General features: G+C 39.8%; 1 protein-coding gene across 3 annotated transcripts; it reads right to left on the minus strand.

Annotated features, from left to right (window-relative positions):
* Positions 1 to 1,534: 1,534 nt before the first annotated feature.
* ipcef1 (interaction protein for cytohesin exchange factors 1) lies at positions 1,535 to 18,000 on the minus strand. 3 transcript variants are annotated; one of them, XM_051654846.1, is made up of 10 exons: positions 17,839 to 18,000; positions 17,527 to 17,688; positions 17,143 to 17,312; positions 16,727 to 16,800; positions 14,181 to 14,252; positions 13,232 to 13,293; positions 13,009 to 13,103; positions 3,654 to 3,825; positions 2,701 to 2,882; positions 1,535 to 2,512 (listed from the first exon to the last, which is right to left on the minus strand). In XM_051654846.1, the coding sequence occupies exons 2-10, from the start codon at positions 17,588 to 17,590 to the stop codon at positions 2,267 to 2,269; spliced, it is 1,137 nt and encodes a 378-aa protein (XP_051510806.1). In that variant the 5' UTR covers positions 17,591 to 17,688; positions 17,839 to 18,000; the 3' UTR covers positions 1,535 to 2,266. The 3 variants fall into 3 exon arrangements, with proteins under 3 accessions (XP_051510806.1, XP_051510808.1, XP_051510809.1); XM_051654848.1 differs by having other exon boundaries at positions 17,527 to 17,567; positions 17,839 to 17,999; XM_051654849.1 differs by lacking the exon at positions 17,527 to 17,688 and having other exon boundaries at positions 17,839 to 17,997.
* Between the last annotated feature and the right edge of the window lie 363 nt (positions 18,001 to 18,363).

Consider the following 18,363-nt stretch of genomic DNA (forward strand, 5'->3'; position numbering starts at 1 on the left):
ATTTTATAGGAGCAGGACACTGTACTGGCACTTATACGAGCATACATGGGCTGCTCTGTGAACATTACATAAGTAGTTTAAGCGTGTAGGGAGACTGACTTTTTTACGTAATTTGCAATGCTTCATAGGACTGAGCTGTCACTGCTGAGCTCTTTTGGTGTGATTCCTGTTTCCTCAGTAGTAGTGACTTCTCTGATTGGTGGATCTCTCTTCAAGATTATGGGGAGTGTTGTTCTTCACAGGAAATTCAACTATTCAACACACACACACACACACGTTGGTGTGGCTATCCTTACGAGGACTCTCCATATACATAATGATTTATATACTGTACGTACTATAGATTCTATCCCCTAACCCCACCCCTAAACCCAACCCTCACAAAAAAACTTTCTGCATTTTTACAATTTCAAAAAAACATAGTTTAGTATGTTTTTTAAGGGATTTGAATTATGGGGACTCTAGAAATGTCCTCATAAACCACAGTTATAGCATAATACACTGGTAATTACCATTTTGTAACTTAAAAAAATGTCGTTGTAAACCACCCAAACCCGCCCACACACACAGCACTTCAGAAGCATACTGTAAGATGACCAGAACCTGACTTTTGCGCTCTGTTAGGAAGTGGAATAACGATCATGCTACAGTTAGTGAACTACCAATTACCAAATAAAGCAGCAGACTCTAGGGTGTCCCCTACAGGTCTGCAGATAAACGTATCCAGTCTCTTCTATTGTCATGTAAATCAGTGTGAATGTTAGGGTGAACAGGACGGCAGCCGGATTAACACTCTTTGTCTGCGGTACAAAAGCTGGCAGCAGATGGTCGAATATGATCTGCGTGTTGGATTTTTCTTAAGCGCCCTGCTAGAGGAGTTTTGCATAAACATACATTCACTCACTCATCCCCACAGATGGCATGATAGAGGACTGCAGCTCTATTCTTGTGTTATGGATTGAAAGACTCTTTGTCATTTGTGTTTGTTTTAGTCATAGATGTTAACTTGTTTTTCTGAGTTGCCTCAGATTTAGCAGCCCAGTCAATTTCTTATTGAGTTAATCAGTGTCAAGCTTCTAGAACAGATAATGCTATCTAAATGGGTCCCTGAGATAAGTACTCAATCATCTCTCTCTCTCTTTTTTTATTTATTTTTTTAGAATTTTGAAGAATTTTTTTTTTTAGGTTTTCTCATAGACTAAATCTGTAAAGAAACAATGTTAGAGATTTTCTCAGAACTAACTTCGCTTTTCTGAGCAATTATTCCAATAATTTTAAAGCAATTGGTGTCACTGTCAAGGGGAATTTTTAGTGGATGTATGAAGTCAATTGCCCTCAGTTTCACAATGGTGTCCTCCTAGCAGAGTAACCTCAGTGTTTAGTTTATCACATGAAGTACGAACATGTTCAATCAACAGAAAGTGTCACAGCGCTGTTTGGGGCCACTGTTAAACATTGCACTCTCACTATTATTCAAATACAAATAAGTAGACAAATATGGCAAGTTTTTGAAAGAAATTATTTATTAAGCCATTGTTAATTTCCTTTTGCACACCTTCAGCATGACTTATTAAAAAACAAGTAAAGTTTTATCAAGTAAACATCTACACAGTTAAATCAAATACGTATACAATATCGTACAGCACTAAAGACTTTTACAGTAGTAAAATGCTAAAATATGTACATCTAAAAGAAACCTGCATGTTTTTACAGTATATAAACAAAAGACTTCTACACTCCTAAAAAGATAAAATATGAACAAGCTTTAGAATGGAAGTATGAATTGAGCACAGATGCGAATGTGTGTGTGTGCAGAATGGAGCCCTTGGTTAACACAAGGGCTAAACGAGAGGTGTGTAAACATAACAGCGTTTGTCCTATTTAAAAACAATTTGGTGAAATTAACATTTAAACTGTCTTTAAAAGTCATAGAATAAAACACATAGTACCAATCTCAATCCACAGCGATCAATTCATAGACCAAACAAAAGGCGTTTAAAAATCTCCAAAATACCATTTTAATCCCAATAGTTGAACGAAGGCATTACAGCATATCTATAAACTCAAAGACAAAGTACATATCTGAAAACTTTAAATCCCTTATATATCTGTGTATAACTATCTGTGTGAAGTGTTTCTGAGGCAATGGAGCTTTATGTGTCCAGGAAACCAGCTCTTGACGTTTCACGCTCCTGTCTGCATTCCTGTCAAGTGTCATTCAGGCCTTTGGCCAACTTCGAACCCCACTCGGCAATCAGCCTCATGTTCACAGACTGGTCTCTGTGTAAATGGGGATGGCAGGGAATGCAGCATTTGGGACAAAAAGAGACTGGTGCTGGGGCTGAGTCTGAACCAGAGGTTTCTGGACCTGTGGATCCATTGCGGTCTTGTGTTTCTCACCGATCTCCTGCAGTAAGATGACATTAGCATCTCGCCACTGTCTGTATTTGGAAGCGTTCAGAGAGTGTTCACTCAAAACTTGCTCTATGGCCTGCAGGTCAGCTTCTTTAGCCTTTAATAACACACAGAGAAGTTAAGCACAATTATAACATTCAAAGTGTTACAAATTTAAAGTGAAGCTGCCTTCAACTGAATTGTTTTTGTGCTATCAATACTGCCATCTAGTGTCTGCCTCTGAAAAATGTCCAATATCTTTGAGTCTTCAGAATTTTTTTCAACTTATAAGTGGGTTTATCTCACTTTTAGAGTGCTGTTGAGGGTTCGGATGAGGTGCAGCTTGTCATTAATGCTCTCGTCTTTACAGCGTCTGATGAAGGAGGATCTGAAGTCACGTTTGGTTGTTGGCTGCAGAGCGCCTGTGGGAGATAAACTCACCTGCTTGAGGTGAAGATACAGCATCTCCATCTCATCAGATGGTGGACCTGAAGAAACAATATTAAAAACGTTTTCACAAACCAACTATTTTATAGGATTTCCACATCTTTTGACCAAATAATAACATACCTTTTCAAGCTGATTTAAATTTTTTTAAGAGATTGCTCTCCAAAAAGCAGAGCCCAGCAGAATTATAAAAATTAGACATTTCCATAAATTGTATTAATCAGCTGGCCCTGTTGGACACAAATTTCAGATTTTTACATACCCTGACAATATTTTTACTGGCTCCACCACAAAGAATGATACAGTTATTTTTTAGCAACATATTTTTATGCCCAAAAAATCTGTTTATATTCAGCATTAAACAAAAGTTTTCCATACAAAAGAGAAAGTAACAACAAATAATTATTAGGGTTTACATTTTTAATAGTAGCTGAAAATTATACCACTATAATGTAACTCCATAACAGCTTTAAATTCATAAATCACATTTTTACTGGAAAGTGATGAAATATGGTGATTTGGTTATAATTTGTACCCATTCTAACTGATGCATCCAAGACTAATATAATCTAGCTTTGTTAGCCAGCTAGATAGTGTGAAGGTATAAAAACACATATTTGATCAGTGAACATAACGCGTATAAGACAAGTGACAGTTCCATCAACTGGCCCGAAACTCTCTAATGCTGAGCCCTGATCTATACGTTTACACTACAGAGAAAATGTTTGCCTTGTATTAAAACGGTTTCTTATATATTTGTGCCGTTAAGAGCACTCATAGGGATAAAACTTCTTATGTTAGCAGTCACTCACGGTCATCTCCTTTGAATTCCTGTATTCTGAGTATGGGGTCTTCCTCTGAGCTGAGCTCCAGCCATGACTCGCTTTCTGCACTCTGAGTCTCTGTGTGCTTATGTACCGCAGACACTAGCGGGAACATGTCCTGACACGGAGACGAAGACGAGCGGGGAGGCGGGAGACAACCCTGAGACACACACAAATACACATACATTTCAATATTCAATATACTCTGGACTAAGACCATTAAATACAAATTTAATATCATAATTTTTTTTTTTAAGTGTGCAATTTTGTTTTGTTAATTGTTTTTCTCCCACCTTATAGAGTCAACTAAAATTAAATGATTTGTAGGTTGATTTCACCTAAAAGTGTAATATTGTGACACTATAAAAACATTGCTCTGGTTGTTTGAGCAGCCCACCAAGCCTGACACAGCAACATTGGCACAACCATTGGCGTGAGTTAGGAGGGACTGTTTGACCAATAGCAGGGGGATTGTTTTGTAAAAAAATATTTAAAACAGTAATTATTTTTGCAATTTTGTTTGGTGACGCTAGTGGGCACAGAAATTACACACTCCAGCTTTAAAAATAGCTTAAGTCAATCAAAATATACTATTTATATGCAAGTATGTGACAAAGAAAAGGAATGCATTGATTCTTAAGTGGCATTTACAAAGGACATTAAAACAGCATGTTAAGTTCTAACTAGATTTTTACATTTTACGATTTCTTAAAACAAATAATAACACTCCCCTCCTGAATAAGCTGCACAATTTGAGGTATCGCTTATTTCTGTAGCACAGATGTTTACACACAGGTGTAAATGGTGTGCAGAACGTTTTGTGATCGGATCACAAAAAACATACAGAGGAAGTCAAAAAGCATGTGCCAACATAGCATTTGAGTAAACGCTAATCCATTCTGAATGCATCCCAGGCAGCAGTGAAGCACTACCCCCTACTGTCAATCAACCGCTGTGCTAAAACAAGAGTTCAAACTTTGCCGGTTATGAGCAACTTCAAAAGGATCTAATCTAGGGGTGGGTAAAAATATAGTTTTTCTGATACATCGTAATCTTCATCGATATCGATTCTTAAATCCCAAGATCAATCTTTCACTCAATGCGCAACCCTCCACTACAATGAGAGGAAATCACACGTATTTGCAACCAAACTTCATGCTATGCGACTAAAGTGAATATATATGGCAACTGGCTGGTAAATGTTTACATTTCACTCACCAGTATTTGTATAGTTTATTCATGAAGTATTCAGTAGAGAGACCCTTTCACAGCATGTTGAGTGTAAAAGTTGTTCGTGTAATGTGTGTCCAAGACGAGATCCACGCAACCCATTTGTCATTGAATACTCTCTTTTTTTTTTTCTCCCCTTTTCTCCCCAATTTTGAATGCCCAGTTCCCAATGCGCTCTAGGTCCTCGTGGTGGTGTAGTGACTCGCCTCAATCCAGGTGGCGGAGGACGAACCTCAGTTGCCTCCACGTCTGAGACTGTCAATCCGCGCATCTTATCACTTGGCTTGTTGAGCGCGTTACCGCGGAGACATAGCGTGAAGCCTCCACATGCCCTATTCTCCACGGCATCCATGCACAACTCACCACGTGCCCCACCGAAAGCGAGAACCGTATTGTAGCGACCACGAGGACGTTACCCCATGTGACTCTACCCTCCCTAGCAACCGGGCCGATATGGCTGCTTAGGACCTGTCTGGAGTCACTCAGCACGCCCTGGATCTGAACTCGTGACTCCAGGGGTGGTAGTCAGCGTCTTTACTCGCTGAACTACCCAGGTCCCAAATACTATCTCTTTTAATACCCTTTCTGTTCTTTACAGTCAGTTGTTGATCAAAAACATCTTAAAAAAAATAAAACATTTAATTCTAATCATGCAGGTAAAGCCATTCGAGTCCTCTCTAGTTAACATGCGCTCATTTAAAGGTGCTGTGTTTACAGAAATGCAATTTTTTGTTAAAGAGACTGGGAGTCACATGATGCCATGCGAGGTTCGGATGTGTAAACAGCGAGCTCTGCACACTTTGCTAGTTTTTAATACTTTTTTTTGTCATAAACCGATGAGATTTGATACACTCTTTTCCATAATTGTTCTATGAAGACAATATGTCAAAGAATTCAAATCCTCAGGCTCTGTAGACATTAAAAGACACTTACATGCTCAAGCTGATACCCCTGACAGGGCCGCAGACCAGGGACTTAGTTTGGACAGTGCGTCGGGAGAGATTCAACTGTCGAGCGAGATGGTGACGATGGTCGCTGCTGACTTGGAGGATCTTGCTGTAATACGTCGATTGATTGCTGCCATGGAGTCGAAATTCACTGAGTTGGTTACAAGAATGTCGGATGTTGAGAAACGGATCAATTAATCTGCTAGCATCCAAGATAGATTTGGAATGCATTTGGGAAAAGTTGGAAGACATTGAGAATCGTAACCGGTGAAACAACATCCGAACTGTTGGAATTTCTGAGCGAGCAGAGGGTCAGAATATGGTGGAATTTCTGGATGAGCTTTTCCCGAGTCTGCTTGACATAACAGGCCATAAGCTGGAAATTGAGCGAGCTCACAGAGTTCCGGCTCGGAGATCGGCTGAGGGAGACAGGCCCCAATCAATTCTGGCCAAATTTCTGAGACCATCCGATAAAGATCTCATGTGACGTGAGGCGAGGAGTAAAGGAAGGCTTTCTTGGAAGAACCACAACATTTTCTTTTTCCCAGACTTTGCGAATTCTACAAGAGAGAAACGTATTCAAGGAATGTAAGAAACACTTACATCAACGGAAGATCGCTTTTGCACTAATGTTTCCGGCCAGACTGAGAATAGAAACAAAGGATGGTTGCAGGGTATTTACGTGCCCCAAGCAAGCACTGTCTTTTATAAAAACAATGGGTGAGTAAGCCATTTGGGGTTTCTCATGTAGCTCTAGAATGGATTAACTCACTGTACTTACTCTGGCTGTCTAAGAAAGCTGGGCGCCATTTTTGTTTCTTTTTGCGCTGGCTCCGTCTAGTGGATGGAGTTTGTTGACTCCTTCAAGAAACTTTTACATGGACGGATGATCGCATTTCACTGAAGTTCCCGGCCAGATTGAGAATGGATACTAAGATCGACTACAAAACATCTTCATGCCTACACAAGGATGTCTTTTATAAAGTTGACGGACTGAGTAAGTCATGGCGTATTTTTTTATGCAGCCTCCGAGTGAATTTGACTCGCTCAATACACACTTGACCATTCGAGAAAACGGGGCGCCTGTTCTGTTTTTTCGTGCTGGTTCCGCCTAGCGGCTGGAGCTTGTTTTGTTGAATAACACTCCTTTGGGACAGTTGTGGTTGATTCTGTTCGTTCTTTGTGCTTATGCCTCCTGTTGGCTGGAGATTGTTTTTGTGGAATATTTTTAAGGGACATTAGAATGATTTTGTCATCTGCTGCACTCATAACAGCCAGCTCACTGAAAAATTGTTTGTCTGTCCGAGGAAACTGAATGGCTTTATGTCAGCTGGAATTTGTTTTGTGGAGGAACACACCTTCGAGTCAGTTCTGTGAATGAATCTATATGTTCTGTGTGTTTATTCTGCCTATTGGCTGGGGTCTGTTTTACAAAGTATTTTCTGTTATGTAATTTTGCCTTACAAAATTTGTGCAGAAGCACCAGACTTGAGCAATCCGATGGCAAAGTTGTCGAGGGAGCTCTCGTATGCGTACATGGACCTTTTGAGTTTAGAAGGATTGACGCCGGTTGGCGCTGTCGTGCATGGGGTTAAATTGCACGTTTTTCTTTTTTCTGTTTGTTTGGGTCCGGGGGGGGGGGGGGGGGGGGGGCGTAGTTCGGGGTTTGATTGTTGAAATAATGTTGGAATGTGGCCTATATAATCTTGTTTTTGACACACGATTTATTTTTTCTATTATATGAAATGTCAAATGTTAATATGAGGGGATTATCTCTCTCCACGTAGAATGTGAATGGGATGGGGCGCCCTATAAAAATAAGGAAGGTTTCTTAAACGTAAGAAATATGATATAGTGTTTCTTCAAGAAACGCACATTTCCCAGCAGGGAGCTGAAAACTTTGGGAAGATATGGGGTGGACATGTTTTCTTTAGTGCGGGCTCAAGTAAGAGCAGGGGGGTCAATAACACTGATAAGTAAACATCTACAATTCAAATTTCTCAAACAGATCAAAAATAAATCAGGAAGAGTCAATATTGTTTTAGCAGAAATTCAGGGGCAAAGTTTGATTTTGGCTAACATTTACGCACCTAACGCTGACGATCAGGGCTTTTTTATAGATCTTGAAGGGATGTTGCAAGCCGCTGGCACCCCTCATGATATAATATTGGGAGGAGAATTTAATCTGTTGATGGATTCAGTCCTTGATCATAGTGAAGCAAAAGTGTGTAAGCCCACTAGAGCAACAGTGAAACTTCACAGGATGTGCAAAAATCTTGGTCTTGCAGATATTTGGAGACTTTTGAACCTGGTAGAGACTATAAATTTTTTCATCAGTCCATAAGATTTATTCTAGAATTTTTTTTTATTTTTTATTTCTAAGTCCCTCATTTCATCTGTTGTTGACTGCTCAATTGGAAACATTTTAGTCTCAGATCACGCCCTGGTGAGTTTAGAGGTGTTGCCACATACGGAGAAAAATAAATAATTTAGTTGGTGCTTTAATGTATCCCTTTTGCAAAATCCTGATTTCCAACAAATGTTGAAGACTGAAATCAGTGTTTATATGGAGACCAACTGGTCCTCAGTATCCTCTGTGGGTGTGGCTTGGGAGGCACTTAAGGTGGTTCTTAGGGGTCAGATCATACAGTATGCCTCATTCATCAAAAAATCCAAAGCACGAGAACTCGTGGAGTTGGAAGGGAATATTAAAAGTATGCACACACCACCAATTTGCTTGAAATAAGAGAGGGGGACATCTACAGGGAGAGACTGTAAAAGTATGCAGAGGCAGAGCTGAAGTGCAGAATGTCGTCTGATGGCCTCAGAGAATTGACACGATTGAAATACAGATATAATACTATTTTGTTACGGAAAGTGGAGTTTTGGTTATTCAGGGCAAGACAGTCATATTTTGAGTCAGGGGACAAAGCAGGGAAGCTTTTGGCTAGATATATAAAGCAGAGAGAGTCTTTTTCTACCATTCCCTCAGTGAAATCTGCTGGGGGTGAAATTTTTACCTCGGCCATTGATATTAATAATGCCTTTAAAGAATTATATCTTGAGCTCTATAGTTCCACGTCTTCGTCTACTGATGAAGAGATTAGAAACTTTGTGGAACCATTAGAACTTCCTAAATTGACGACTGAGCAAAAACACTCTCTTGATTCTGAGATAACCTTGGAGGAGACTGACGAGGTAATTAAGGCCCTGCCTACTGGCAAGGCTCCAGGGCCAGATGGATTTTTCAGATCTTATGCTACAGAATTGGCTCAACTTTTGTTAGAAGTTTATACAGAATCATTAAAGAACGGAAAGCTTCCACCAACCATGACACAAGCCCAGATCAGTCTGATCCTTAAAAAGGACAAAGATCAAAGCGAGTGTAAAAGTTACCATCCAATTTCCCTGATCCAGCTAGATGTAAAAATGTTGTCAAAAATTTTGGCTAACTGGTTAAGTTATGACATCTCTTATACATATAGATCAGGTGGGGTTTATTCGGGGCAGTAGCTCTTCTGATAACATTAGGCGTTTCATCAATATCATGTGGTCAGTAGCGAATGATCAGACTCCGGTCGCTGCCATCTCACTTGACGCTGAAAAGGCATTTGATATGGTAGAATGGGATTATCTTTTTAAGATTTTGGAAATTAATGTGTTCGGGAGTACTTTTATTGGATGGATTAAGTTACTTTATAGACACACTGTAGCAGTGGTACAAACAAATAGATTTTTTCACTTTTTTTTTTTTTTATTAACATTTTTATTGATTCATAAATTAACACACACACACACACACACACACACAAAAAACAACAACAACATATATATAATGAATCCCCCACCATATCCCCTCCCCCTACCAAACTCCCACTCCACCCTGACCCCCCCACGAACACCCCTGTGGTCAACAGAATATAGACACACACACCACCAATTTTGCTTGAAATAAGAGAGGGGGACATCTACAGGGAGAGATTGTAGCAGGTAGTTAAATTTTGGAATACAATTCATTTTAATAACATTAACCTTCCCAATCATAGATAAATGCAATGAAGCCCACCTGCTCACATCGCTCGAAAACCTTTTTATTAAGGGATCAAAATTAACTAACTAAATCAGACAAATTTGCTAAGAATAAAATACCCAAATACTTAATGCCCTGTTTGGGCCACTGGAAGGCTCCCGGCTGGAAAACCGTTACTGGGCAGTATGCTGTCAGAGCCAAAGCTTCAGATTTAGACCAACTGACTCGGTATCCTGAGAAATTAGAAAAGGAATTAATAATTCTGTGGAGGCAAGGCATAGATCTAGTAGGGTCGGAGACGAATAATAAAATATCATCTGCGTAAAGCAAAAGCTTATGCCACCACCACTGGAAAATCATCTTCCCTTCTTATCATGGCTACTAATGGTTCCAGGGCAAGACAAAACAATAATGGGGAAAGAGGGCAACCCTGCTGGGTGCCCCTATCCAGAGTAAAATAATCTGAAATTAATCCATTTGTTTGTACCGCCGCTATAAAGTAACTTAAACCATCCAATAAAAGTATTCCCGAACCCGTATATTTCCAAAATCTTAAAAAGATAATCCCATTCTACCATATCAAATGCCTTTTCAGCATCAAGTGAGATGGCAGCGACTGGAGTCTGATCATTCGCCACTGACCACATAATATGATGAGACAACTAATGTTGTCAGAAGAGCTGCGGCCTCGAATAAACCCCACCTGATCTATATGTATAAGAAATGTCATAACTTTACCTAATCGGTTAGCCAAAATTTTGGACAATATTTTAATGTCTAGCTGGATCAGGGAAATTGGACGTTAACTCATACACTCGCTTGAATCTTTGTCTTTTTTAAGAATCAGACTGATCCGGGGTTTTGTCATGGTTGGCGGAAGCTTTCCATTCTTTAATGATTCTGTATAAACTTCTGTATAAACAAAAGTGGAGCCAGTTCTGTAGCATAAGATCTAAAAAAATCAGCAGCAAAGCCATCTGGCCCCGGAGCCTTGCCTGTAGGCAAGACCTTAATTACCTCGCCAAGCTCCTCCAAGACTTTCTCAGAATCAAGAGAATTTTTCTGCTCAGTCATCAGTTTAGGGAGTTCTAATGGTTCCACAAAAATTCCTAATATCCTCATCAGTAGACGAAGACATGGAACTATAGAGATCATGATACAATTCTTTAAAAACATTATTAGTATCAATGGCCGAGGTAAAAATTTCACCACCAGCAGATTTCACTGAGGGAATGATAGAAAAAAACTCCCTCTGCTTTATATATCTAGCCAAAAGCTTCCCTGCCTTGTCCCCTGACTCAAAGTATGACTGTCTTGCCCTGAATAACCAAAACTCCACCTTCCGTGACAAAATTGTATTATATCTGTATTTCAATTGGGTCAATTCTCTGAGGCAATCAGACAATATTCGGCGCTTCAGCTCTGCCTCGGCACTTTTAATATTCCCTTCCAACTCCGCGAGTTCTCGTGCTTTGGATTTTTTGATGAATGAGGCATACTGTATGGTTCGACCCCTAAGAACCACCTTAATTGCCTCCCAAGCCATGTTCACAGAGGATACTGAGGACCAGTTGGTCTCCATATAAACATTTGTTGGAAATCAGGATTTTGCAAAAGGGATACATTAAAGTGCCAACTATATGATTTATTTTTCTCCATATATGGCAACACCTCTAAACTCACCAGGGCGTGATCTGAGACTAAGATGTTTCTAATTGAACAATCAACAACAGATGAAATGAGGGACTTATATGTATATATATATATATATATATATATATATATATATATATGTGTATATATTATATATATATATATATATATATATATATATATATATATAAAAAAATCTATTCTAGAATAAATCTTATGGACTGATGAAAAAAATTTATAGTCCCTACCAAATCGGTTCAAAAGTCTCCAAATATGTGTAAGACCAAGATTTTTACACATCCTGTGAAGCGTCAATGTTGCTCTAGGGGGCTTACACACTTTTGCTTCACTATGATCAAGGACTGAATCCATCAATAGATTAAAGTCTCCTCCCAATATTATATAATGAGGGGTGCCAACAGCTTGCAACATCCCTTCAAGATCTATAAAAAAAAGCCCTGATCATCAGCGTTAGGTGTGTAAATATTAGCCAAAATCAACCTTTGCCCCTGAATTTCTGCTAAAACAATAATGACTCTTCCTAATTTATCTTTAATCTGTTTGAGACATTTGAATTGTAGATGTTTACTTATCAATGTAATGACTCCCCTGCTCTTACTTGAGCCATATCTTCCCAAATATTTTAGCTTACTGTGGGGAAAGATGCGTTTCTTGAAGAAACACTATATCATATTTCTTACGTTTAAGACAAGAAATAACCTTCCTTCTTTTTATGGGGTTCCCCAACCCATTCACATTCCACGTGGAGAGAGATAATCCACTCATATTAATGTTGGAATGTGGTCTTTATAATTTTATTTTTGACACAATCTATTTTTCTCATATGTCAAAATGTCAAATGTTAATATGTTAATATAACATTTGACATTTTGACACATGAGAAAAAATAGATTGTGTGTCAAAAATAAAAAATTATAAAGACCACATTCCAACATTAGTGCAACAGTAAAACCCCGAACTTACCCCCGAACCAAACAAACAGAAAAAAGAAAAACATGCGCATTAACCCCACGCATGACAGCGCCAACTGGCGTCCATCCCTCTGAACTCAAACAGTCCATGTACGCCTGCCAGTTTCTATACAAATTCTGTGAGACAGAATTACATAATAGAAAATAACTTCAGCCAATAGGCAAAATAAATACAAAGAATGTGTAGATTCATTCACAAAACTGTCTTGAAGGTGTGTTCCTCCACAAAACAAGCTTCAGCCGCTAGCGGAACCAGCACAAAAAAAAAAAAAAAAAAAAAAAAGCAGTTCAGTTTCCAGGCGGACTGATAAAAAAAAAAAAAAGAAAGCTATGTGCACTTAAAGCACAGAAGTTGTGTAAATCCAGCCAATCAGATTAGAGTTTACTAGATCGAGGAAGCACTCCAGTTTTGTGTGCAATATGCATCAGACATTTGTTGAACAGACTGTGGGTGATCAGTGAGCGGTCCGTTTGTGGCCAAGACTACTCACATGAAGAGAGCCGGGGGTCAGCTGATCCCTGTACTCCGCACACATCTCAGCTGTGTCTGCTTCATCACCATCATCACTCTCCTCACTGTAGCACTCTACACACACAATCACAGTCTCATAATGCGAATAAATGCACTATTAAAGTTTCAGGTTTGGCTGAAACTTAGCTGAAAGATGTCAAGTGGACTTAAATAGATGCAGAGTATATTCTGTGAATCTTTACCTCCATTGGTTGAGTCTGTGGGCTCGGGTTCAGTTGAAGCATGGCTGAGTTTAGACAGCCATCTAAATTAAAAACAACATCAATAATGGTAAAGCAACCCTCATCAGATCTGTAGAATTATTGTTATGGATCATTATGTGTCATGTGCCCACACAGTTTAACAGCAAACCCTCAGTTTCTTCTCAGTGTGTTTCCTATAGGTTTATTTCAATATTCTTAAATAAACCTCTAAAGAGTAGTTCACAAAAAAGACAATTCTGTCATAATTTTCTCAATAAATTTCATATCGTTCCAAACCCGTATGGTCATTTTTGGAGCTTGACAGACAAGGTCACTATGAATTGGCCTTCTATGGAAAAGAGCAGCATGATCATTCTTCAAAATATCTCCTATTGTGTTCCACAGAAGAAAGAAAGTTATATGGGTTTGGGATGACATGAGGCTGAGTAAATGATGACAGAATTTATTTTTTTGGGCAGTCTACAGTTTCCCTTTAAATTAAATATTCATGAAACATTGTAATATATTCATGAAACATTTGAGCTCAGAAATCTGTTTCTATACCTTTCATTCTAATATATCAGTTAACAAGTTATTACCATCTAATACCATGCCAAGAAAGTTTTCTCAGAATTTTCTACAGAATCACAGTATTTGCAGTTCTACAGGTCTTTAAAACCTGCTTCCTCATCAAAAATGTGTCATTGGATGGTGTACTGCTGAGAGCTTTGGTATTATGGCTAGGCATAAGAGCAAACCACAGGGTGAGTGCAACCACATTTCAATGCAAATGTCACATTGGACCAAACACCAGACCATCACACTTCAAATATATGCGTAAGTGCAAAAAGACAAAAAAGTGTTTTTCACAGAACATGAGACTTTACCGTCAGTGAGTATCTCTGACCACAGTGATAGAGCAATTATTTGGTTGATTTTTCACACTCACTTGTTCATGTCTTTCAGATTCTCAGCTGCAAAGTAGAGTGTCACCATGTGGAGGTGGCTCACATTTATTGCACTGAGGGGAAAAAAATTTTATTGAAAAAACAACATATACACAACCCAGGCAGTTCTCAAGCTCAATATCCCTGTTTATGTGTGTGTGGGTGGGTGACGTAGTGGAAGCATTATATGAAAATGCATATGAAAACAATGGCAGTCTTAGCTACTCGATCATAGTGATCAAAGTAAAAGCACGATTCAGCACGTCTTTGCAAAGGAAGTCAGTGAGAAACACTGTAGTTTCGACCACGCACTTAAAACAGAAGGCTTCCTAAGCTAGAAGAACCAGCACACTACTAAGGGATGTACAGACAAGAATTCTGAAAGACTTAACACTGGGTTTACAGACAATTCACACCGCTTGTTCAAAATGCAACATATAAATGATAATCCTATAACTTGATTTTTAAATTTCTGAAGAACACTTAAGTTACGTTGCCCAAGCAAAACTCAACAATGGCAGGATGTTGCAATGAAGTTGCTAAGGTGTTCTGGGTGGTTGCTACAGTAAGGCATTGCTTGACAGTTGCTCCAGAAGTGTGTTCATGGAGGTTGCTAAGGCATTGCTAGGGTGTTCTGGGTGGTTGCTAGGGTGTTACAGGTGGCTGCAAGGGCTTTGCTAGATGGTTGCTATAGCAGGGTGTTCAGGGAGGTTGCTAAGGCATTGCCAGGGTGTTCTGGGTGGTTCCTAGGGTGTTACGGGTGTTTGCAAGGGCTTTGCAACATTGCTACTACAGTACAGTGTTCAAGGAGATTGCTAAGGCATTGCTAGGGTGTTCTGGGTGGTTGCTAGGGTGTTACAGGTGGCTGCAAGGGCTTTGCTAGATTGTTGCTATAGCAGGGTGTTCAGGGAGGTTGCTAAGGCATTGCTAGGGTGTTCTGGGTGGTTGCTAGGGTGTTACAGGTGGCTGCAAGGACTTTGCTAGATGGTTGCTATAGCAGGGTGTTCAGGGAGGTTGCTAAGGCATTGCCAGGGTGTTCTGGGTGGTTGCTAGGGTGTTACAGGTGGCTGCAAGGGCTTTGCTAGATGGTTGCTATAGCAGGGTGTTCAGGGAGATTGCTAAGGCATTGCTAGGGTGTTCTGGGTGGTTGCTGGATTGTTGCTAGGGTGTTCTATATGGTTGCTAGGGTGTTACAGGTGGTTGCAAGGGTTTAGGTCAATGGTTGCAGTAGGGTGTTCATGGAGGTTGCTAAGGCATTGCTAGGGAGTTCTGGTTGGTTGCTAGGGTGTTACAGGTGGCTGCAAGGGCTTTGCTAGATGGTTGCTATAGCAGGGTGTTCAGGGAGATTGCTAAGGCATTGCTAGGGTGTTCTGGGTGGTTGCTGGATTGTTGCTAGGGTGTTCTATATGGTTGCTAGGGTGTTACAGGTGGTTGCAAGGGTTTAGGTCAATGGTTGCTACAGTAGGGTGTTCAGGGAGGTTGCTAAGGCATTGCTAGGTTATTCTGGGTGGTTGCTAGAGTGTTGTAAGGGTGCCCTGGGTGGTTGCAAAGGTGTTACAGGTGGTTGCAAGGGCTTTGCTAGATTGTTGCTATAGCAGAGTGTTCAGGGAGGTTGCTAAGGCATTGCCTGGGTGTTCTGGGTGGTTGCTAGGGTGTTACGGGTGGTTGCAAGGGCTTTGCAACATTGCTACTACAGTAGTGTTCAGGGAGGTTGCTAAGGCATTGCTAGGGTGTTCTGGGTGGTTGCTAGGGTGTTACACGTGGTTGCAAGGGTCTAGGTCAACAGTTGCTACAGTAGGGTGTTCAGGGAGGTAGCTAAGGCATTGCTAGGGTGTTCTGGGCAGATGCTAGAGTGTTGTAAGTGCGTCCTGGGTCATTGTTAGGGTGTTACAAGTGGTTGCAAGAGCTGTGCTAGATTGTTGTTACAGTAGAGTGTTCAGGGAGGTTGCTAAGGCATTGCTAAGGTGTTATGGGTGGTTGCTAGAGTGTTGCTAGAGTGTTCAGTGGTGGTTTCTAGGGTGTTACAGGTGGTTGCCAGGGCGTTAATGCTATCTCCTTTTCCTGCCATATTTTTCAAGTATATCTCTTAAATTAAAACTAAATAAAAATTAACCTTGTTGTAAATAACAATGACAATAAAACATGTCTTGACTTGCTATGTGGTTGCTAGGGCATTGCTATGTGGGTGTTCTAGGTGGTTCTGTTCCAGGTGAAAATCATAAGCCTGATCGCTTAGAAAAGTAACAGTACACCCCTGCTTAACAAACTGCACAATTTGAGATATCATTTATATCTTGTCTGTAGTGTGTTTATGAACAGTGCAGGACGACAAGTCACACCAAAGTACTTACTGCATGTTCAAATCCCTAACCCCAGATATGTGCAATGGTAATGGTGATACACCACAAACCATCCAACATGTGGTTATTACAGAAAGACAGAAATAACATAGCTACATGAAGTAAACATGTCTACAGTGAAACCTGCATTTGTCTGTTCTTTGACCACATATGGCCAAAATCTTTCCAAATAAGGAAGATGAACTTACAACTTCTTCCTGCATTCAGTAGCCTGGTCTACAGTGAAGTCTCTCAGGTTGATGTAGCCTTCGGCTTTCTCTGCCTGGAGGGAAACAGAGAATTTATTACTGGAAATAAAACCTGCTAAAGTAAACCAGCTTAAACCAGCCAAAGTTTAAGCTGGTCTCTCAGCCTGACCAACTAAAAAGTGCTCAAAACCCCTCTATAACCAACCTACAGACCAGCCTGACCAGACTAAACCAGACCAGACAAGACAAGATTAAAAAGCTTATGCTGGTTTCAGTTTTTTTCCAGCAGGGTTAATATTTGTTTCCAACATTAGTGAAACAATGATCATGAATTCTGATAACACATAAACAGTCTGTTTATTTTTAATTTTCTGCAGCAAAGACACATTTTACCAGGGGAAAACCACGCAACTTACTGTGTCGGATGTGTACCAGTAAAGCGAACTTTTCTTCAGCACAAACCAGAATTTCTTCCATCTCCAACCCAAGAGACCTTTGCTTTCCTTCCTTTTGTACAACCAGCCCTGACAGTCACCCTTCCCCAGGTCCTTCACAGAGACCTTCCTGCGACTCATCGCACCATTGCCTATCACAAACAAACAATCACACGTAAAAGAAGGGGAAAACTCAGCAGTATTTTTCTCACTGGTTCTTCTCGACTGTACTTTGAATAACCAATAACAAAAGATAATAGAGACACATCTGCATGATACAGTCAACAGGGTTACGATAAAGGATCACTTCATGCCAAAATAATAATAATAATAATAAAAAATAAAAAACATCAGTCATTTACTTACCTGTCATACAGTTGTTCCAAACCTGTATGACTTTCTCACTTCTGCAGAACACAAAAGGAGACATGGGGCAAAATGTCAGCCTCAGTCACCATTCACTTTCATTGCATGGAAAAAAGTTGCACTGAAAGTACATAATATTCCAAACATTCTGCTGAACAGCTCCTGTTGTGTTCCGCACAAGAAAGAAAGTCAGACGGTATGACCAAAAAACATGACCATAGTACACTTTCAACAAGTTTAAAACTCTGTCATTTCCCTTGAGGATAAAAATGGTAATAATTGTCTACATAAAGAACAAATCCTTCCGCTTACCTTGCAATCTCTCAGCAGCAAAGTCTTGTAGGGGATACTGAAGGCGTGAGGAAAAAGAAAAGAGCGAGATGCTGTAAATGAATCAGTAAAGTCAGGCATCAGTGCCTACAGCTCAGTCAGACAGTGTTAATAACACAGCTGCCTCTAAAGAGAGCCTTCACTTCCCTTTACCATCACACACACACGTCAGTAAGAGAGAACAAGTACACATACACACCAACAGTAACATGCTATCTCTCTCTCAACACACACACACACCTATTACCACAGATGTTATAATAAGACTTCTATTACTATCAAAAAAACTATTTAGCTAGTTGAGATGACAGTGACAGTTGTGTCCTGCATTGTGACATACTACACTTTTATAGCATAAAACTGTTTTAAACAACCATTTTCCTGTATAATTATTAAACATGAAGTTCTTATGCTCTCAATAGGAGTATAGACTATTAGTACTTTTAAAATTTCATTTGTCACCTTTAAGTGAACTGCATAAAAAGCTAAAAGGTGAATAATTTGTGA

The sequence above is a fragment of the Myxocyprinus asiaticus genome, chromosome 25, assembly GCF_019703515.2.
Source record: "Myxocyprinus asiaticus isolate MX2 ecotype Aquarium Trade chromosome 25, UBuf_Myxa_2, whole genome shotgun sequence".
NCBI classification, from domain to species: domain Eukaryota; kingdom Metazoa; phylum Chordata; class Actinopteri; order Cypriniformes; family Catostomidae; genus Myxocyprinus; species Myxocyprinus asiaticus.